At 38.8% G+C, this 23492-nt stretch overlaps 1 protein-coding gene across 2 annotated transcripts in view; it reads left to right on the top strand.

Annotated features, from left to right (window-relative positions):
• Window positions 1-1435: 1435 nt before the first annotated feature.
• FH (fumarate hydratase) overlaps window positions 1436-23492 on the top strand; it is a 28892-nt gene continuing 6835 nt past the window's right edge. Inside the window, exons 1-7 of one of the 2 annotated variants that reach the window (XM_006142363.3) lie at window positions 1436-1605; window positions 5596-5730; window positions 9985-10095; window positions 12077-12253; window positions 16086-16268; window positions 19400-19565; window positions 21788-21991. In XM_006142363.3, the coding sequence (XP_006142425.1) occupies window positions 1480-1605; window positions 5596-5730; window positions 9985-10095; window positions 12077-12253; window positions 16086-16268; window positions 19400-19565; window positions 21788-21991 (1102 nt within the window). In that variant the 5' untranslated portion in view covers window positions 1436-1479. Of the gene's footprint in view, window positions 1606-5595; window positions 5731-7311; window positions 7423-9984; window positions 10096-12076; window positions 12254-16085; window positions 16269-19399; window positions 19566-21787; window positions 21992-23492 lie in introns of those variants that run through there. The other variant, XM_027768061.1, reaches the window with a different exon arrangement.

The raw sequence follows: 23492 nt of genomic DNA, 5'->3' as shown, positions 1-23492 counted from the left end.
TCGACTACGTGGGAGTCCAGCGACATAGCCATTACGCTAACTGCTGGCTCCCAAAGTAATGCTTTATCTTTTGATTCTGAGTTTTCTTTTATTCTGACCTTCTAACTTCTACATAATTTTTGGTTTCGTTTTTCATTAAGCATTTTAGTAATTTCTGAAGCATCATTTGACAGGAGGAGAAAAAACTAGTCTATAAAAAAATTGCATGGTTTTTCTGATTGAGGTTCAACTACTATGGTCTCTCATTAAAATGTTTATACTGAAAAATACTATTCAAATTCATAAATCACAAAGTAACATGGACTATGATACCAAGAAGTTTGATAGAGGCACTGACTCTTAGAAGCTTGCTTTGCATACTCTAGATTTTTGTTTTCTAGACATCATCCAATTTCTCTTTCAATTAACTGTTCTCTTGTTCCAAGCAATAGAAAAGAGAAAAGAAGAGGTAAAATTGTGGTTCAAACACAGTTTCGTATCAGTTTCTGCTTTCCTGTCAGTCTATTATATTAAAACAATATGTCTTTCTTAATTTGAAAATGTATATATTAATGTAAACACAAAACTTCAAGAACCTTCAAATTATACACAAAAAAACTTTAAGAACCACATACTTAGATTCTTGAAGTATTTAGAATACAATAAAAAGTCTGAGATCACCTGTAGATGTGGGTATTTTCCACACTACACTTTAAAAAAGGTTTTGAGAATACACGTTAAGCAGAGGAATTGCAGAGACATAAAAATGGTAAGTTAAAAGAAATAAGCGAGGGGCCAGCAGGTAAGGTGGTGGTTTGGGCCGCTGGACTCCCAAATGTCTGACAGTGGTTTGAATCCTGGACCTGGCAGCTTGCTTTCTCACTTTCCTTCTTTCTCTCTGATCAACTTCAAAAAAATAAAATAATGACAATGAATAAAATAAAATAATTACTTTAAAAAGAAGTGAATGATAATTCTGTCTCTGAGTGATGGGATTATGAATTGTTATTTTATTCTCTGTATTTTGCGCTTTTGAAATTTTCTACACATAAGATGTGATCGAGAAGACATCAAAAGAATTCCAAAATAAAAGACATGTAGTGCGTGATTACAGTACATGATATTAAATAGAGAATAAATAAAAACTTCCTTCTGGATATTTCACCAACAGAACAGAACGCCGACTTCCAGCTAACACGCCCGCCTTTTACGAGCCACACACAACCAACCGGCTGAAAGAAAAATCGGAATTTCCTTTCCCATGATTCCCTTCTCAGTAGTTTCTCCGGTCTCCGAGAGCGTCAAACTCTCGCTTCGAGAACTGTAGCCCGCCCCTCTCGCTCCTTACTGGTCATTTACGACTGGTCCCGCCCCACTCGCTCTGTATGAGGGAGCTGATTGGATAAGAGGGGAGGCCCGGCGGGCGAGACGGCTGCTGACAGTCGGCGTGGAGGCGTGGCCATAGCCTGCCCCAAATTCTACCCATCCTGCCGCACCACCATGTACCGAGCACTCCGACTCCTCGCGCGCTCGCGTCGCCTTCTGCGAGCTCCCGCCTCGGCCTCCGCTCCCTGCCTGGCCGGCGTGCCCATTCTCCAGCTCCGGCTCCCGAACGCCGCTCGCATGGTGAGCGCAGGCCGCCTGTTGCCCGGCCTCCCCTCGGTGACCTTCAGCCTTCCTGCTGGCCGGCGCGGGCACCCGTGGGCCGGCGGGGGGGCCCGGGCGTCCCGGCCGAGCCGCACTGGGCTTTGAGCCGGCGCCGACGTGGCTGGTCTCCCGGCTGGGGGCCTCCTGCACCGCGGAGGTTGAGCCTCAGCCCTGGGTAGGGGGGCTCTTGGGGAGCGGATGATGAGGGACCTGCTGGACCTATCTGGCCCCTCCCGGAATCTATGGGGCGTCGGGGGGTGGGGTGGGGTGTAACCCGCGTTTGGCTCGCTCACTGCTTCGCTTCTGCGGGTTCCGAGTCCCCCAGCCCTGGGGCATTGTCTTCAGGGTCAGCGTCCCCAGTGGGGGAGAGTGTGGGAAGCGGGGCAGCTTCTGCCCCTGCCCGGCCCCGTAGTAGGGTGCTACTGTCCCCACGGTGGTCGCCAAGTCTCCGAACTTGGTTTTACGGTTCTCATGGCGCAGTGGACTGCTTTCCGGCCCCTAGTTGAGGTAGAAGGTTCTTAGAAAATTAATGGTTTTACTTGTCATGAAATTGCATATTTAGATTATTAGGCTGAATATAGATTTTCCCCCACAATTTTTGTAACCCCCTGAACTTCATAAACATGGACATAATATTCAGAGACAGGTTCAGGAGATTGGATAGACCCTAACTATAGCTGCATCTGTCATTTTTATTCAGAAAGATAGCTCAGGAAGTTAAAGGTTCAAGTTTTGACGTGCTTACTTAAAACACACCCTCTTGCTCTTTAGTTTTACCTTCCCTAATGCAGACTTTTAAAGCATTAAATACACATGTATATTGTTAGGATAAGTTTGAGAAATTATGGTAGTTAGGAAGAGTTACTCTTTGCACTATTCCCTGCAGTGTAGCATGAGGTTTGCAGTTTCAGGGACGTGATTTTCAATCCTACCCTGCTATTTGGAGTGAGTCTAGACTTCGGGCAAGTTGTCTTTGTGCCTCAGTTTCTGCATGTAAAATTAAAAATAATTACAGCTACTCAGCAAGAATGTACATGTGAAAATCTAGTAGTGAGTGTTCATTAAATAAGTGTCCCATGTAGGGTATTTCAAAATATCATGACATTTTCTGGGCTAGATGAAGAAGATTCACAAGTTTGTGAAGTATGGAATTATAGTGTATTTATTTTGGTGCAAAAAAACCCCGGAAATCCATTCATAGTTTTCTCATAATGTGTATTGTCCACGAACTTTTTCATGAATTTCAAGGTAATTGGATGGTATCATTATACCTGAAACTACAAAATCCAGGATGCTTTATATTCCTGGGGTTTCCTGCCCTACTAATTTTAGTACCTTCAGTTTTATATATATATGTGTGCGTATATATATATATATCTTTTTTTTTCTCATTTAGCGTCTTTTTAGTGTCTTGTAACAACAAACAGAAGACCGGAGAACTTGTGAGTCTGTTTTGTTGAGTCAAATGTGAAACATTACCTCTTAAGGTTGAGACGTTAGCTAAAATCAGATGAGGGTAGATTTTTTTTTTTTTTCATAATACTGAACACATATTTTGCCCTGTAGCCTCTCTCAGCTCCAAAATCTCTGTTGATTTGTTAAAAAGTTCTTTTTGTTGCTAATGTTGAGAAATTCACACAAGCCTGAAGTCCATAAATTACGTTTTATTTAAAAGAAGGCATAAAAGATTATTCAATAGAAAGACAGCATATTTACTGAATGTCTTACCTGTATCAAGCCCTGTGAATAAAGTTCGGTGACTATTGGGAGAGATTAAAGCTGTTAAATTTTAAGCAAAGAAACCACACAATGAATGACTACAATGTGATAAATACTACAGAACAGAAAAAGTACATGGAGAATGAGACTGTTTAACAAGGAGAACATCTGTAATAGGACCTGGCTATCATGGTGATAGGGAATCCCTACATTAATGAAGAGACTTGATGTATATCCTGTGTTTTAGGACCAGGCAGACTTTTTTTTTTTTTTTTTTCCGAAAGAACACAATACGCAATGAAGTCGGATGTTGAGTTTTATCTTGAGATAAGTCTTCTAACATGAGAAATGATTTGGATTTTCTTGAATACTGCAATATTCTTTTAAACCACTTTAGACTGAGAATTTGAGGAACTTTTTTTTTAATAGAGTTTTTGTTGTAGGACGTATGCACTCCATGGAAAGACAGAGAGACAGAAAGTGAGAAATTACCCTCCAGGAGGATGGCCACACCACAATCCCTTCTCCATTTTTCTCTTGGGATTTCCGGTACACCCACACATATGCACCTGAAATGAGTTTCAAGCTACAGGGTCCACCACTCAAATCGTCGTCAACTGCATGGGAGTCCAGTGACATAACCATTATGCTATCTGCTGGTTCCAATGTTTTACCTTTCTTTTAGGAAATGCCATGATTTGTTTAAATGTTAATAGTTATCTTGTCCATGCATTTGATGGGGACATGTAACAGGCCCAAGGTCTGTATTTTCTGGTTGATCTTTCTAGTTTTGACTAGTCTGCAAATTTTGAAAATTAATTAAAATTAATTAATTCCTGAGATTTCTGAGTTTAGCAGCTGGTAACAGAACTTAGTATTTCTAGAACCTATAGCAGTCATACCGTAATGGATACTGGACACATTAAACCATGAAGTGACAATGTTCTTTTCCCTAAAATTCTGCTCTCTGAATTATGGAATATGAAGATACAGTTTTCAAAAAGACTAGCTTTTTATTATAATAGATCATGTTATGTGAATTTAAAACTTCTAGTTAAGAGATACCATCCATCAGTTTATTTTTTCATCAAAATCACTGATAATTTTTTCACTGACTTAGGTAAGCCTGCCTCCTTTTTTTTACAAGCTACTGTGAAGACATTCATATGATAATATGGGAAGGTATTGAAAACCACACAAGTATTTTTCAAACCTGAGATGGACTCATTAATGGATGGTGAAATCAGTGTAGGAGGTAGTGACCAGCATTATTGATTTTTTTTTTTAACAGATTAGAACAACATAGAAAGATTTGAATGCATGACATATATGCAGGTACTGCAGAAAATTTATGGAAAATGGAATCCAGGTATAATAAGCTTATTCTGGTGCAAGTAGTTTTGAAATCCATGCATAGTATTTTCATAATGTGCAATTTCTGAGAACTTTTTGAAAAGCCCCTCATATTGTTTAATGAAATTTTTGTTGCAGGTTTTGTGCCCATGCGCATAGCAAGGTGATGAAGAAGTTAGTATTGTCACTGCTGTCATTGCTAATGTTATTGGTAATTGGATAGCTAATGTTATTGGTGTAAAGTTATACGTGGTTGCGTTCATTTTTCTAGAGAGAGGATTCTTCGCTTTCCTTAGATTCTCAAAGGGTCTATACCCTGAAAAGTCTAAGACTTGACCTATGCCATCTGCATCTTTCCTTTAGAGCCAAGAAAGACTGACTTGTATTCTGTAATGGAAGGTGGCGTTAGCAGTGGTCAGTTGTCCAACTGCGCACCATAAGTGTTTTATAGTACTATGCTGCCTGTCAGTCATAGTGTTTGTACACCGTAGCTAAGTTTGTTTAAATACATTTACAAATTTCAAAGCATCATTTTTAGACGATTTTCAAAAGCTCTCCATAAAATAGACATTAACCTAAGTAGATTGAATTGGCCAAATCTTAACCAGTATTATGCATACTCTTGAATAGGAAATGATTACTATTTGTACTTCAGAGACTTCTTTGTATTTATTGTCTGCATAGGGTATGAATACTACAGTCTATCTTTAGCATATGCACTAATACACGTGTGGGAAAACAGTGTCTCAAGAAAAGAACTAAAGTAGAATGAGGATCAAATAAAATTTTTTGTCTTTATGTTACATTAAAGTTTTGCTGCCTTTACAGCTGATGTTACTGCTTTTGATATTTGTTTTTTTTTCCCCAAGCTGTAACAGTGTTTTATCTTGTATTTAGGCCAGCCAAAATGCCTTCCGGATAGAGTATGATACCTTTGGTGAACTGAAGGTCCCAAACGATAAGTACTATGGTGCCCAGACCGTGAGATCTACAATGAACTTTAAGATTGGAGGTGCCACAGAGCGCATGCCAGTAAGTGGCTAGTGTGGGAAGTGATGTCTTATTTTGGATGAACTGGGCTATATTCAATGAGTTACTTTATTTTATAGGTAAATATTTTATACAGTTAAAATGTAAAATTATTAGAGAACTAGCTTTCCAAGTAGTACAATGTTCTTTTCTTTGTTTTGTCTTTAATTGCCACAGGCCACATGTGCTCACAGAGACAAAAGGAGAAATTTCCCCTCAATGGGATGGGATGTGGTCGTGCTGCAATTCCTTCATTTCTCCGTGCTGTCAGGATTGTGGACATGCATGCACTTGCACCCAGTGTGTTTTTCTGGCTTCCTGAGCTGATAGGAATGGGCCATGTGGGATTCAGCGCTCTTACCCACTAGGCTATGGGCCAGCTCTGGAAGAACTTTTAGCATTCTGTTACTTTGACCCATGTCTTTGATAATTTCAGATTTTTATTTAATAGAACTAACTGACTTTTCATTCTTGCTGGATAGAGCATTTACAGATTTTGATAAGATTTTATAGTTTGTGAACATTTTGAATTTCAATATTCAAATCCCTTTTTTTAACTTAAAACTCAGATTATTCTTTTTGTTTCTTTTTTTTAGGTTTTTTGCTGTAGGGCACATGTACTTACTAGAGACAGAGAGACGGAAAGTGAGAAATCACCCCCCCTGGGGGCGGGATTACCATGCCACGTCCCTTCTCCATTCTTCTCTTGGGATTTTAGGCATGTACACAGTTGTGCAGCATGATTTTCAAGCCACCAGGTCTGGGACTTGAACTGGGGTTGGTTATGTGGAAGTCCAGTGCCTTGAACACTGTACCACCTTCTGGCCCCCAGGTTTTTCTTTTTTCATTTTTCAAGTTTTTCCCACTGGGTATGTGCTCTCACCAGAGAGAGACAGAGGGAAAAATGAGAAATCACCCGACCCACCCTGCCCAGGGGGGATGGTCACACCGTAGTCCCCTTCCCTCCTATCTCCCCTCAGGATCCGGAGCATACACAAACATGTGCCCCGTGTGATTCTCAAGCTGCCAGGTCCGGAACTCAAACTGTGGTTAGCCATGTGGGAGTCTGATGTCCCAACAACCACACCACCCACTGGACCCCAGATTTTCCTTTAATATTATGCTTTCTGCTTTGGTTTTAGTTTCCAGAAAAGTGTACAGTTCACATCAAAGTATATTTCTTTACCACTTCTGGCATATAATCAACATATAAGAATTTGTTCAATGCCACACGAACGATTTAATGATTAAAAAACTTCCGACCCCGTTTCATTAAATCAGAGATGCTATCAATTAGAAGATGCATCAATATGCAATGCTAAGAAAGAGAAAGACTGCCAATTAAAGTTGTGACAGGTCATTGATTATAAGATGCAACTTGATTTCAGAGATGCTCAAGTGTGAAAAGAATTGATGAAATACATTAGATATCTTTCTGGAGCCCAACTGGGAAATGAAAATAGTGACTGAAGGACAGGCTAGTAAGTCTAGAAGTAACCAGACTTCACTGAGTGAGAGATTGTTTAACAGTTATCTTCTAAGTGTAATTTTTATCCTAAATGTTTTTAACTTTCATATTTTAAGTCAGAGCCTTCAAGACTGAATCTTGATAGATTTACAGAATTTGACAACAGACAGCTAAATCTTTGAAGAAAATCTCTTTGTCATTACCTCTCACGCACAGCTTACTTGATGGTGAGATAAACATTGCTTCTGACTACACATTTGGGGGGTGAAGGATAGTGGCCAGTCCTAAAATACCCTCACATGATTCGATTTCTGAAACTGAGGAGGTCAGCCCCAGCTGGTATTGGTGGAAGTGAGCATGGCTCATGTTTTGATTGTCCTGCTTCAGCCAGCAAGTTACCTGGTCCTCGGGTATGTGGTTGCCGCTTCCACTCCATAGGCAGGGCAGCTATTTGGAATATACGTCTGTGGAAGGTAAATTCATGAGGTAATAGTTTTGTCACATTTGGCTTCATCTGAGTGAAATTCCTGAACTTTATTAAATATAACACAGACTCTGAACTGAATAGTATAACCTATTTGTACCTGCGACCAAAAGGAAAACAAAAGCAAAAAGATTATGAACTTCTAATGTGAGTATTAGGAATAATTGACCCTTATTGTCACCCCCAGGAATTAGCGTTGACATTTTATTTTAATGGTGTTCAGTGAAACTCTCTGCTGTGACCCTTTCATTTTAATGGACCCACCAGCACTGGGTCAGTCCCTCTGTTCAGATGGCTGGTGTTCACTGGCATTTGGTTATGACTGTGGTGCTGCAGTGGGCTGACCCTGCAGAAACTTACATTCCCACTTGTTTTCACATCTAGTGTTTTTAAAGCCTTTTCAATCTTGTGTACCATTTCTCTCTATTTGTTTGAGTAAAACATTTATAATGGGAGCCAGCAGGTGATGTGGTGGTTAAAAGCGCTAGATTCCCACATGGCCAATCGCAGTTCAAGTCCCAGACCTGGCAGCTTGCTTTCTCAAATTAAAAAATAATAATAACAAATGGAATTAAATAAAAAGAAATAATTCTCTTAAAAAGAAACCATTAATAATGTTTTCATTTTAGCCAGTTAAAATTCAAAATAAAAATGTTCTGGCTTTCCTTTTCGCTTTGCTCCTCAGCTTTCACTCACTGTGGTTCAGGTTTATGTGTTTAATGTCTTTTTGTTTTTCTTTGTTTTTTTCCACTTTGATTCCCCTCTGAGGACCGTAGTTTCTCTTTCATCTCTTTCTTCCTCACTTCCCTTTTTTTCTTTGGCTTTTTGCCCATACAAACTTGATATGGGTAGGTTGTCAGGAAAGTCACGACCCAGGCTTCGCATAGAAAAACGCGTCTCGACTTTCCTGACGACCTAATACATACTACATTCTCTATTATTAGTTTTGACCAGAAGTCATAATTCACTTGTCTTATAGAAACCAGGTTACTTCATTGAAATCTTATCAAAAGATGTTCAACTTATCCTTTTACTATTTAGTGAGGTGATTTGGGGTAGAAAATGAACAGATCAGGTAAGGTCTGTGGTCCAGCAGTAAATGCGCTGCTCAGGAAAAGCCAGGTCCCTCATGGTGAATGCAGTTTGAATCTTTGGCCTTGTCAACCTGAGACACACCAGACAAGCATGCTAGTGCCCGGGATCCACTGGGCTGAGGACTGGGGGAATCGTGGCATGGCCGGACCCTGCGGTCTCTCCCTGCCCCACCCCCTCTGTCTTACGCACATGTTCTCTTTTTCTCTCAGGTGTGTATACTTACACATGCTCGCTCATCATTGAAAGTTAAAAAAAAAAATGGAATAATCTGCAATATATCTGCAGCTATCAACTTTAGGCCTGGAGAACTGTGGGTTTAAAAAAAATTCTGAGAGAAATTTCCAGTAATTTACTAAGTGTCAGAGATTCACTAACTAGAATATATTGTTTTTTGTCCTTGTGACTAAATGATACCTAATCAGTAATGGTTTATTTCATACTGATGGGCGGTGAAATACGTTACTGATTTTTTTTTTTCTTTTAAAGAGAAGAAGGAAAAAATTATGCAATATGGCATCTAATGAGAGAAAATAGTGGCTTGTACTGGTGAAATGATTGAGTACCATTTATTTTTATGTGTAGTGTATGAAATAACATGTCAACTTTATAGTATGTATATATACATGTATATATCATATATATATATATAGGATAGAGTATGTGAATATGTGTGAGTACATATATGAATGTGTGAGTCATAGGCACATATATTGGGTTGTTGGGAAAGTCATGGTACATAGAAGAACATAGAAAAATATGTCATGACTTTCCCAGAAGCCTAGAATAGGGGGCAGTGTACAGTCTGTGTTGCTGAATGCGCTATACACTCTGAGAGATATGTTAGGAGATTCTGCCAGTGTGAACATCACAGAGTATACATGAGCAGTATAGCCTACTGCACTCTAGGCTGTGTAGTATACCTCATATGTGTCTTCTGGACCACTGGACCACTGTCGTATGTATTGTTCATTGTTAACGAGAACTTCATTGTGCAAATCATGACTATTTGTTTTTGTTTGATTTCCTTAATAAACAGATAGATGATAATAGTGATTCTTGGTTCATCATATGTCTGTCTGTTTCTTATTCTCTATCTTGAAAATTTTAGGTTATAATGTTCCTTATTATTTTACAGTTTTTGCATCTACATAAAATACTTTCATGCTTAACTGAAATTGCGAATTTGAGATATTTTTCTGATTAATTTTAGATCCCAATTATTAAAGCTTTTGGCATCTTGAAGCGAGCGGCTGCTGAAGTAAACCAGGATTATGGTCTTGATTCAAAGATTGCTAATGCAATAATGAAGGCAGCAGATGAGGTAGGAGGTGATGAGAATGTTTAATTAATAGTATCAAACACATGTCATCCACTTGAAGATATAAGCTCTGGAAGAAGGGCCAGCAGATGGCATGGTAGTAATGGCTCTGGACTTCCACATGATGGACCACAGTTCAAGTCCCAGACCTGGAGGCTTGCTTTCTTACTTTACTTCTTTCTTTCTCTCTCTGTCTGCCTCTCTCTGGTGTGAATGCATGTGTGCCCTAGCACACAAGATAATAATAAATAAAATTAAATAAATAATAATTTTTAAAAACTCTAAAAGGAGGGAAGGGGCTCTGCAAATTCTTGAATTAGTGAATTTCATGATAGAATAACAACAGCATTATTTAATGAGAATATTAATACAGTGCTTAAAATACATTGTGACAAAAATGTATGAATGATTATGTGCTGTTTACTTTTTTTTTCTTTCCTCTTGTAGAGAGGTTTTTGCTCTAAGGCATTGTGCACTTGCTGGAGAGAAAAGAGAAAAACAGACAGAAAGCAAGAAATCCCCCTCCACCCCCAATAGGGGATGGCCCGTAGCAATCCCTTCTCCTCTGTTCTCCTCTCGGGATTTTGGGCACGCATGCACATGCACCTGGCATGTATTTTAAGCCGCTCAATCTGAGACTCAAACCATGTTTGACTATATGGAAGTCCAGCGATGTAACCAGTACACCATCTACTGATACTGACCATTTTCATTTAAGCCTCTTCAGTTTCTTCATAAGTTTGTATAGTGTTAAGAAAAAATTTTGAAAACACACTTCAAATTTTATTTTGGATTTCTTAGTTTATGTACAAAAGATTCTTTTTGAAAGTAATTGATTTTTTGATAACGTGTATCAAGAATGCAACTTCACTAATTCATATTGTCTCAAGGAAGCAGTAGAGACAAAAATTTGAAACCGTGTACATAGTATTGCTCATTATAGTACCGTTTATAATAATAGAATAAATATAACATCTAACTGTAACAGTTGCTTGAGTTATAGCCATTTGGGAATCAGAAAATTTGTTTTTGAAAGATTAGCATAGAAGACTAGTGGATAAATAGATCAAAGGATTGTAAAAATGTATGTATTTTCTATTAAGTTTTCACATAGATATATGTATATATACACATACCACATATATATTACACACATGTAAGCACACCCGTTGCATGTAATAGGGATTGGAAGGAGATATTAACATGTTAATGGTCATTATTTGTGAGCAGTGGAGCTGTAGTGATTTATATTTTCTCAATTCTGAAAATTTTCTATACTGATCACCCATTATTTTTATACAACTAGAAAAAACGTTTTAAAGCAAACTAAATGTTCAAAGTAACAAATTTTTCTTACATTCTGATTTTTTTAAGCTACAGTTATTCCAGAAGATGAAGTTATACACCTATTCTTTCGGAAAGTTTATAACCTATAAGCTAACATAGGCTAAAGCTATTAAAAATTGACAAAAATAGGGGCAAATCTGGGCAGTGTTGTTTCTGTATTTAGCAGTTGTTACTTACTGGACATCTGTGGGATGAAGTGTAAACTCACATTTTCAAGTTACTAATTCATTATATCTTGCTGGCTCTGGGGGTAACATCTGTTGGATATTCCCGCTGAGCACCAAGGGTAAATGTATCTAAAAACAACATACTTACCAGTTTAACAGGTGGTCTTCTGTTAGCAGAGGAGGAAAAAATTACTAAAGATGGCTTTGATTCTATTTTTATTTGAAACCAATGAATTGTCATACCATTCAGCATAGATAATATTTCACTTTTTAAAGTATTCACTTGATTGGCACAAGTTCCTACAGAAACCTAGATTTGTGGGACAACTGTATCCCAACTCTGGCACCATTGTCACGTCGCTCAGCACATGGAAACCTATCAGAGGAGCTTACTTAATCGTGGTCGCTTAAAATAGCTAAATGAATATTTTTTATCTTTAAAATATTCACTTTCAACATTTTTTCTGCAGGTAGCTGAAGGTAAATTAAATGATCATTTTCCTCTCGTGGTGTGGCAGACTGGATCAGGAACCCAGACAAATATGAACGTAAATGAAGTCATTAGCAACAGAGCAATTGAAATGTTAGGAGGTGAGCTTGGCAGCAAGAAACCTGTGCATCCCAATGATCATGTTAATAAAAGCCAGGTTAGTATGTGATCTCTCTTTTCTCCTTATTTGTTATAAATTGAAAACATTCCTGAGATTTTTCTTGTAAAACAAGCATTTGCTTTTTTGACCAGCAGAATTCATTAGGTTTATATTTTTTCATGGAAAGGATTCTACTCTTCTTATTTCTTTTAGGAATCTTAGTTTTATGTCTTATAGTTTATAAAAGTCGCTTTTAAGGTACCTGAATTTAGTATACGTGCATATTGTTTGATTTATTTTAAGAAACTTTTTAACTCAAAATAATTTTATTCTAAAAAAAAATTGCAAAGGTAGTTGCAAGAGTTCCTGTATTCCCTTTACTCAGCTACCTTTAATGTTAATGTCTAACATAACCAAGGTACATTTATCAAAAGTAAGAAGTTAAATTGATACGGTACTCTTAACTAAAAATCAGACTTTTTTAGGATTTCCCAGTTTTTCCTCTAATGTCCTTTTTCTTATCTAGGATCTAGTCTAAGCTATATACTCCATTTTGTCACATGTTCCTTCAGTCTATTCTAATCTGTGACAGATTGTTTGACAGATTGTTTTTGTGATTATCTCGATTTCTTTGGGTCACTATAACAAAAGACCATAGACTGGGTAGCTTGTAAACAACAGAAATTTATTTTCCACAGTTCTGGAGGCTGAGAAGTCTCCAAGATCAAGACACTGGCCAATTCAGTGTGTGATGAGAGCTATTTTCCTAGTTCATAGACAACTATCTTTCTATTGTATTCTCACATGGTAGAAGGGGCAAAGCAGTTCACTGAAGGTACTAATCTCTTTCATGAGGGTTCTACCCCCATGATCTGAATCACTTTACAAAGGTCCTACCTCGGGACCAGCAGTTGGCGTAATGGCTATGTTGTTGGATTCCCATGTAGTCAACTGTGGTTCAAGTCCCAGACCCAGTGGCTTTAACTCATGACGGGCACGTGTGCATACATGCCCAATATCCCGAGAAGAGAATGGAGAAGGGATTGCAGCATGGCCATCCCCCCGGTGGGTGATTTCTCGCTTTCTCTCTCTGTCTCTCTCTGTCTTTCTGTCAAGTGCACGCGCCCTATAGCAAAAACCTCTCGAAAAAGAAAAGAAAAAAAGGTCCTGCCTCCTAACACTATTACATTGGAGTTAATTTCAACATGAGAATTTTAGGAGACACAGTCATTCAGACCACAATAGTAACCTTGACTCTTTGGAAGTAGTGGACTGATATTTTGCAGAATATCCTTCAATTTTGTTGTGTCTGATGTTTTCTCATCATTAGATTCAGACTGACTGTTTGGAAAGTCTGCTACAGAAGTGAAAGACCAGTTTCTTTGCATTGTATGAGGGAATATGTGAGAGTAATATGACTTATTAGTGGTGACATCTACCTTGGTCATTGGTTAAGGTGATGTTTACCAACTCTCTCTGTTGCAAAATTACAGTTTTTCCTTTTCCATACCCTATTTGTTAGAAATTTGTCACTAAAGTCATTCTTACATTCTAGGTACCATATGAGTTTCAGTTCCTACAAGGAAAGAATCACCCACAATTTTTGGACATTTAAAAATCATTAGCATAATTAGTAGTGATACTTTGAAGACATGCAAATAAATATCTTCTTTCTCCAATTTTTTTTTTTAATATTAAGATAGGATCTTACCATGTTGTGAGCCTTTTGCCTAAGCCTCCTACCTGGGACAACAGGCATGTATCATTGGACCCAGCTCTTTTTTTTAGTCATTGTTTTACTGTATTGCCCAGTCCAGCCTCAAACTCATGCTCCTCCTGCCTCAGCCTCCCTGAGTCACTGGGCTGATAAGCACATGGTACAATGTTCAGCCTTTTATTGCAGGTAGAACTAGGAATTAAACATGGGACTCCCATGTGATCCCCCTGTGGAGTACAGGATCTTAGAAGCACGCCCCACTGTCTCTGGGCCTCTCAAACTTCTACCCACAGTTTCAACATTCATCAATGGATCTTGTTTATAGCAATTACTACTACAGTGCCTTAAAAATGATTTTCAGTTTTTCTTATTCCTATATTTATTTGCTTAAAATAGCTAAATGAATATTTTTAATTTTAAAAATATTTTATAATTATTATGTAAAATGATGCTAGAATTTTCTTTAATAAAGCAAGAAATGTTTATAAAAGATTGTATGCATTATATAATTTTAAGTTATTTTCTTCTTACTATCTTTAAATGCAGAAATTTAGAAATTTTTCTTAAGGAGGATTTGTCTTCCCTTCCCTATTTATTTACTCAGTCCTTTACATGTATCAAATCCTTATTTTATTCTTTGGGTTATAATTAGACACCTTGTTATTTGTATTATTGCTCAAATTATTTCAGCTCTGAGAATCCCTGTGCAGATGGTGCTTATGTCCTTAAGACATGACAGCATCCTTTTCCTTCTTTCTTTCTTTTTCTTTTCTTTTCTTTTCTTTTTTAAGCACATCCTTACTTTCTAGCTCTGTAAGATGCTCCAATCGTATCTAGTGTTTTCCCTGCCTCTCCCCTAGAAGCAGCCATTTTTCAAGGAATTCTTGGAGAATCTCATTGGAAAGTGATATTTAGAAACCAAGATCTCTGGGTACTAGATATAGTTAAATATATTTTTAAATGCTAAGGGGGACATTTTTTCAGAGATGTTCATTATATGAAGTATTTTCAATCTCAAACTTGAGTTTAAATATGACTTTAATCTTTTACATATACTGAAATCTGAATTTGCTTCAGAATAATCCTCTGTGTGTGTGTGTGTGTTAGAATAGGGGAGTCTGATAGAGTTACAGATGAAACAAGATTGGCTACATGTTGATAATTATTTGAATTTAGGTGATAGGTACATGCATGTCCATCTGCATTTTTGTCAGTGGTTTGATACTTTCCATAATAAACAGTTAACTATACTAATAATGAATGTGTCTTTTTAAATCACATCGTACGTTAAAAGTACGGGGTCATCACCCGAGAAGGGAGCGTAAATGTACCTGGCTGCATAGGTCTCAGTTTTGCCAGTTCCGAAATATTTTGGCAAGTCACGTAATCTCTATAAGAGCTTAACATTCCTATTTTTAAAATGCTGCCAGAATTTTCTAAGGGTTTAATAAAGCAAGAAATATTTACAGAAAATTGTGTGCATTGTATCGTTATGATATTTTATTATTACTAATTACTACTATCTTTTTTTTTTTTTGGAGAGGTTTTCGCTATAGGGCGCATGCGTTCGCCAGACAGAGAGACAGAAAATGAGGAATCACCTCCCAGAGGGGATGGTCACGCTGCAATCCCTTCTACTTCATTCTCCTCTCGGGATCTTGGGCAAGCACGCACACGCGCCTGGCGTGATTTTTAAGCCACCAGGTCCGGGACGCAAACCACGGTTGACTACATGGGAGTCTAGCAACATTGCTATTATGCTAACTGCTGGTCACTGTTATTACTATCTTTAAACGTAGTTGTTAACTGTACTCCATTGAGCTATCATTAGCAAGCAGAGCTAATGTGTATTAAGTTTACAGTACGCAAAGGAACTTCAAAAAATTCATGGCAAAAATGCAATTAAAATATGAGTTTATTTCCTGTAAATTTTTTGAAGACCCTTTGTATGATATGTATATAACCTTGTCCTGAGTGTGCCCCCTCTAGGAAGCCAGGTTGCTCCTTATTTGATCCTAAATGACCTGTAACTTGCCACATATTAATAGAACTCAGTACTATATACACTGAGTTTCTGGTAGTAATTTGGTGAGCTTTTTAATTGAGACATCAAGTTCGTTTTTTGTTATCTCTGATTTAACATATTATATCTCCTCTGAAAATTTCCAACAGAGCTCAAATGACACTTTTCCCACAGCAATGCACATTGCTGCTGCAATAGAAGTTCATAAGGTGCTGTTACCAGGACTACAGAAGCTACACGATGCTCTTGAAGCAAAATCCAAAGAATTTGCACAGATCATCAAAATTGGGCGTACCCATACTCAGGATGCTGTTCCACTTACTCTTGGGCAGGTATGAGTTTTGTGAATTTTATTTAATTTAGGAATTGTGACAAATGATCAGTGAATCACCCTTGAAATTGCACCAGTTTGAAAGGTCAGATTTGTAACCATTAAGTTCAGTGTCAGAGATTGTTCTTTGTCATCCAATCAGTAGTTGCCACTGACAACCTCTTAGTAGAAGAGCAGAGCCATATTTGGAATCAGACTGCTTGGGTTCGAATTTTTTTTTTCCATAGAGTGAATGCACTCTGGAGAGAGACAGAAATAAGGGAGGAATAGTGAGACATCACCCACCAGAGTGGATGGCCATGCCATAATCCCTTCGCCTTCATTCTCCTCTCGGGATGTTGGGCACAAACATACATGGGCCTGGCATGATTTCCAAGCTGCAGGGTCCAGAATTTGAACTGTGGTCAGCCATGTAAAAGTCCAGTGCCTTAACTACCACGTCATCTCCTGACCCCTTGGGTTTAAATCTTAGCTTTGTTGTGTACAAGCTATGGGACTATGGGAAAATGATTTAGTCTTTCTGTGTCTCAGTTTCCAGAGCTGTAAAATGAGGAAAATAGTATCTTTCATAGCAAGTTGTGAAGTTCCAGTAAGCTGATTTCACGTACAGTGCCTAGGGACATGACAGGCACATTGAAAGTACGCATTTGTGTAGCTGTCATCATTATCTTCATCAGTATCATTACCATGATTTCGTCATTTGTCTCTTTTACTCTAAATTAGTTGGTTATTTAAAATTCAAAATGATTAAACAAAGATCATACTTCTTAAAAGTGTTTTGACTGCTTGTGAAAGAGATGTTACTGTCTTCTACAAAATACCAGATGGTACTTTTGTTTATTCATACCTGTGGCAGTCCCCAACCTACCTGGCACCAGGGACCAGCTTCGTGGAAGACAGTCCCTCCGCAGGTGGAAGCAGGGGGTAGTCCTGGAATGGCCCAAGTGTATCACATCTACCATATACCCTATTTCCACCACTACCACATTGCAGTATACAGTGAAACAATCATTCAGCAGTAGGGTTTGTGCTCCCATGAGATTCCAGCATTGCTGCTGATCTGATAGGAGTCGAGCCCAGGTGGCAATGCAAGTGACAGAAAGTGGCCACATAGACAAAGCCATGCTTCCTTACCGGCAGCCCACCCCCAACTTCACTGCCCAGTAAACCACCTCTAGGCGGTAGGCCCCCAGCAGGCCATGGACTAGCACCAGTTCACAGTCTAGGGGTTGGAGACAGCAGACAAAGAATATCTAAAAGTATGCATTGCAAAGGAAATGCAAGGATCAGGTTTTGCCTCAGTAGGCTCCTGTTCTTGTTTAGAAGGAGGGACATTATATATCAGGAGATGGTTATATTTGCCAAGTTCTATATTAAATTATAGTGGTCAAATAATATTTTCATAGAAATTGAGCTGAAGGTGAGAGTCTGGCTGCTACTTGGTTACATTCTTATTTTGGGCTTTTATATAGATGATAGCAAACACTGAGGAAAGCCTGATTATTTAGCTTAATTTCAATATGGAAGGAATGAGGAAAACTTGAAACGATTAATTAAAATACAAATGATGGGACTAAATTGAACTCACTAGGTTAAGTTGTCTCTTAGGGCTGTGTTTCATTTCTCTTTGTATTATTGGTTCTCACATACATGCACGCACACAAAATAAATTTAAAAATAAAAAGATAATATAGGAGCCAGCAGGTAGCATGGTTGTTAAGGCACTGGATTCCCACATGGCTGACTTTGGTTTGGGTCCTGGACCTGGTGGCTTAAAATCATGCCAGGCATGTGTGTGTACACATGCCCAAATCCCTAGAGGAGAAGGGAGAAGGGATTATTGCGTGATTGTCTGTCCTTGTTGAGTGTGTGTGCTCTATATAGCAAAAAACAAAAAAATGACGAAGAGATATATATGGGGTAACTTTAGATCTTGGCTTGCTCAGTGAGGTCCCATTTTATTCCTTTGACCCTGTGTCATTTTTAGGGCCCTTGCTGTGTTCAAAACATAAGCACTTCTTGCCTTGTTGTGTGTCACAGTTTGGGAACCAGTGTGGCATTGATAGGGAATTAAAATGCATAATGAAGCTATGGTCTTACTATTCCTTTAACTTCTGATGTGTTAAGTGAATCATTTAGCTTTTATGTCCCTATAAAATGTTCTCACATTCCAATTCCATATTGGGTTCTTTTTTTGGAGAGGTTTTTTTTTTTTTTTTTTTTTTTTTTTTTTTGGTTGTGGGTGGATGTTTTGTTTTTAGAAGGCGATCTCTTGCCTCTTAGAATCAGGAGGCTTTCAGGTCTGTTCCATCTTGAATTTGCCAACTGCTTGTTGATGACCATGACTTTAGGAGCAAAGGCCTTAAAAATGCATGTGGACGGTGCTAGGAACAGTGAAAGGAGTTTAAAGCTGTTTCATCCTAAAAGGAGGTGAGCTCTCCTGGGCAGGGTGGCTTCAGGGTTTCTAAACTCAAATTATATGGAGAATATTACTATATTTGCACTGTTGGTGAGAGGATTCAGTGTTTTTTTTTCTTTTTCACTATTGTCTGGGACACACCAGAAAATAAGAGATCAATTTATTTAATAGATTGCAGATAAACCAATAATGTAATGCAGTGATTTTAGTTTTTGCTATAGGTCAGATAGAAACACAAAGAGGGAGATAGAGAGGGAAAATGAGAAGTCATCCCCCCAGGGGGATGGCCACACCCCAGTCTTTTCTTCACTGTTCTCCTGGGCTTTTGGGCATGCATGCATAAGTGCCTGGCATGAGTTGCAAGCCACGGGGTCAAATTGCGAGGTCACTCATGTGGGGTCCAGACCCTTTACCACTATGCCACTTGTTGGACCAAAGTTGTTCTTTTTTACAAGTTTATTTTATGTGTTATTTTCCTTTGCTTTCTCTTAAAAGACTAGATTATAAACTGGCTGCATGTTAATCAGTGGCATTGTCTTACTTTATAGGTTTATATCCTTCCCTATATTTTGCTCATCTTATGAGTTGAAGTAGTATAAATACCACTCGAGTAGCTTATAATTTGGGTTCCAAAATGAATCTTGAAAGCTTCTACTTAATACAGTTAGAGTATTGGGACATTCATTCTCACTTTCTTTTTCTTCTCTTTTCAGGAATTTAGTGGTTATGTTCAACAAGTGAGTTATGCAATGGCAAGAATAAAAGCTGCCATGCCAAGAATCTACGAGCTCGCAGCTGGGGGCACTGCTGTGGGGACTGGGCTAAACACCAGAATTGGCTTTGCAGAAAAGGTCGCTGCAAAAGTCGCTGCACTCACAGGTTCGTGATCACAAATTATTGCTCATTTTTGTGATATCAATCTGTATATTTTCTAGGTGCTTCTGCTTTGATTTTTTTTGAAATTAAAGTGAGAAATAGTATTTTCATATCAAATATGTATTGTGTCTCCGTTTGAGAAATTGTAATATTGATCATTTTTCTTTTTAAGTTTTCTATTTAGGAGTTCTTACAACATGTGGTTAAAATCTATCAGTGTTAACTTTGTTTACTATCAGGTGGTATCTGATTATTTTGCCTTTAAAGCTATTTTGAAAGGCAGTTTTCAAAGTAGGCAGAAAAAACAACTGATATTTTTGGGACGGGGAGAGGAGAGGTTTTTGTTATATGGTGCATGTGCTTGCCAGAGAGACGGAGAGACATAAAGCAAGAAATCATTCCCCCCCAGGGGAATGGCCACACTGCAATCCCTTCTCCTTCATTCTCCTTGAGATCTTGGGTACACACGCACAGTCGCCCAGCGTGAGTTTAAGCCACCAGGTCCGGGACTTGAACCACAGTTGACTACATGAGAGTCCAGCAACATAGCCATTATGCCAGCTACTGGTCCCAGAAACAACTGATTTTTGAGAAAGTCATTAGGTGGCAAGTGTGTAGACAAACTTAATATTTTTAATGTCATGCTGTGAATTTTTTTTTCTTTAAAGTATTGATCTTTTGAGGGACCAGCAGATGGCTTAATGATTACTTAGCAGGACTCTCACATAGTTGAATGCATTATGAGTCCTGGACTTGGTGACTTAAATCTCATGCTGGGCACAAGGGGACCAGCAGTTAGTGTAATGGCTATGTTGCTGGACTCCCATGTAGTCAACCACAGTTTGAGTCCTGGACCCGGTGGCTTAAACTCACGCCAGGCGTGGGTGCGTGTGTGCCCAAGATCCCGAGAGGAGAATGGAGGAGAAGGGATTGCAGCATGGCCATCCCCCCTGGTGGGGTGATTTCTTGCTTTCTGTCTCTCTGTCTCTCTGGTGAGCGCACACACCCTATAGCATAAACCTCTCTGAAAAAAAAAAACAAAAAACAAAAAAATCTCATGCTGGGCTCATGTGCCCAAAATCCTGAGAGGAGAGTGGAGGAAAAGGAATTGTAGCATGGCCATTTCCCCCAGGGCATGAGTTCTCACTTTCTGTCTGTCTGTCTCTCTGGTGAGTGTGCACACTCTATAGCAGAAATCTTTCTTTAAAAAAAAAAATTATTGACTTTGGGAGTCCTATCTTTCATTATTTTAATTGATAATGGTAACTTATTAGAGCCAAGTTTTCATAATCAGAAAACTCTTATTAAGCTGCCAGTGTTTGGTCCAGCTCCGTGGCACAGCAGTAATGCCTTACTCAAGGGAAGCTGGATCCCACATGGTGAATTAGATTGAGCCTTACGTCTGTTCACCCTGAAACACGCTGGGCACATGCATGAGTATCCAAGACCAGATGGTCAGGGGGAATCGAGGAAGGGGATTATGGAGGGACCAGACTCTGTGGACCAGACCCCTTTGTCTCTCTCTCAACGAAGCACTTGCATATACTCTGTCACAAGTAAAGGAAAACAAAAATACCATTATTAGAGAATTAAAGTAGAGATCATTATATGCACATTATATGCACATGATAGCTTATTAACTGATTGGTTTTTTAAACAAATTTTAATTAAAAAGGACTGTCATTTTAGGTCTTAGAATATGTATATCTTAAAAATTTTGAACATGCGGAAGATGGAGAACATCTAGCATTTTTGGTCTTGATTTTCTCAGGGAGTCTTTTTGTGCCTCTGGCTAGAGGAGAGAATAAAACAGACTATAATGGGCAAAAACATTTTAGAAAATATATACCAGGAAAGGAGTGTGAAATAGAACAGAGTAAATTTCACCGACTTTTCGTCTTTACTCCAGAGTAGCCAGGCATTGTGTATACGTGTTTGCAGTTTATGCTTGCCATGTATTTATGATATTGACTGTTTCATCCTTTAAGTATAATGATACTTATATCATTGTCACTTCTTGTCACTCCTCAGGGCTTCTTAACAAACTGTAGGCAAAGCCTGCGTCTACACTAAAGTTTTTCCTGAATTACCCAAAATGTCTGTAAACATCTTATTCTGTTCTTTTTCTGCTTTTTATATACTAGATCTTTCTATTTAACGTACCGATGGTAAAAAGATGTTTAATCTTACCTCTTCACTCATATAAGTTCTTTTTTGTTTTTCAGGCTTGCCTTTTGTCACTGCTCCAAATAAATTTGAAGCTCTGGCTGCTCATGACGCTCTGGTTGAGCTCAGCGGGGCCATGAACACCACTGCTTGCAGTCTGATGAAGATCGCAAATGACATTCGTTTTCTGGGTTCTGGTCCTCGGTCAGGCCTGGGAGAACTGATCTTGCCTGAAAATGAACCAGGAAGCAGTATCATGCCAGGTAGTCACGTAGCTAGTAAATATTGGCACTAGAACTTGGCTGGGCCCCAGGCATTCTAGCTATGCAATATGTCTGTTTTTGTTCAACGTGATCCCAAACCTGGATTGGGACATTTGAGACACACTTGTTTGAGAATGTGTGTGGGGCCATTTTTGATCAGGATTTCGGAAACTTCACCTAATCAAACAGGAAAAAGAACCTGAGTTAGCAGTAGGCATTTTGGTTCCCACATTAGAAAATGTGTTATAGTTCTCTTTTGTAGTGCAAAGCTAGGCCGTTTTAGAACAGGCTGTTAAAGTGATCAGCAAGTGTAAAGTAAAAAACAGGTCATACCAACCTCCTCTCATTTCATTTTGAGCTGAGTTATGGGCATGTTAGATAAAGAAAGTGACACAGACACTGGGTGTCTGGATTTCAGCAAGTCATTTGATGGATTCACATGATAGTCATTGATTCTAGTGCAGAGGTGTGGGCACTGCTGGTAGATGAATTTCACTCGGGGAACAGTGACATTTACGTGACTAATGAGTTGACTTCAGTCTGGAGGAATATCTTGGTAGCAAGCTAAAGCGCTCTGTCTCTCCAATACTTCACTGGTGACTGAGGATGAAGGCAGAGGATTTTTTTTTTAATCAAGTAAAAAGTTGAGATAGCAATATATTGGATGACAGTATTGGATTCATAAAGGCCTCTGTAGCTAGAACTAAAACTGACAAGGTAACTTTTAAAGTGAGAAAGAAAGGCCTGGCTATAGATTCTTTTCATCCTCTGTGTGAATAGACTGAGAGGAGGTTTCATTTTAAATGACAGTACTTCATGTTGAAAAACGACATGGGCTAGCCGATTGCAAATTCAAGGTGATAATTACAAAAGAGAGATGGTAAGTCACAGGTAAAGGAAATGGTCCTAATGAGTTACTTTGTGGTGAGAGGAATTAGGCATGTTACCAGGGTTGGGTTCCAGAGACTCCTGTGATGAATGGGACATTTCTAACTTCATGTCAGATTCCTCTAGGGAGCATCCCACATATTAGAGAGGTTATCCCTTTTGTAAGTGTTCCCATAGCAGCCTGCTCTTCTCTGTTTTTACCCTCGTCTTTCATAATGGCCTGTTTTCCCCCTAACCTCCAAATTCTGTAAAAGTGAGGCCTGCATCTTCCCTATTCACCATTTATAGAATGAACCAAAGCTATGACGTGGAGAACTTCATTTCACATATAGTGTGGCCGCTCATTAGCCTTTCACTGTTTTGTGTTGGCGACTACACATCCCTCTCTCTCTGTTCAGTTTCATTAAGTCAGCACTTATGGTTGGGTTTTACTTGATTGCATGTCTTTTAGATTTCCTTTAATTTTTATTTATTTTTATTTTTTTGGAGAGATTTTCACTGTAGGGCGCGTGCGCTCGCCAGACAGACAGAGAGAGACATAGAGAGAGAAAGCAAGAAATCACCCCCCAGGGGGGATGGTCACGCCGCAATCCCTTCTCCTCCATTCTCCTCT

This window comes from Tupaia chinensis, unplaced genomic scaffold (genome assembly GCF_000334495.1).
Source record: "Tupaia chinensis unplaced genomic scaffold, TupChi_1.0 Scaffold000074_1, whole genome shotgun sequence".
Lineage (NCBI taxonomy): Eukaryota > Metazoa > Chordata > Mammalia > Scandentia > Tupaiidae > Tupaia > Tupaia belangeri.
The sequence above is the reverse complement of the archived record's forward strand: the minus strand, read 5'-3'. Positions and strand labels throughout refer to the sequence as shown.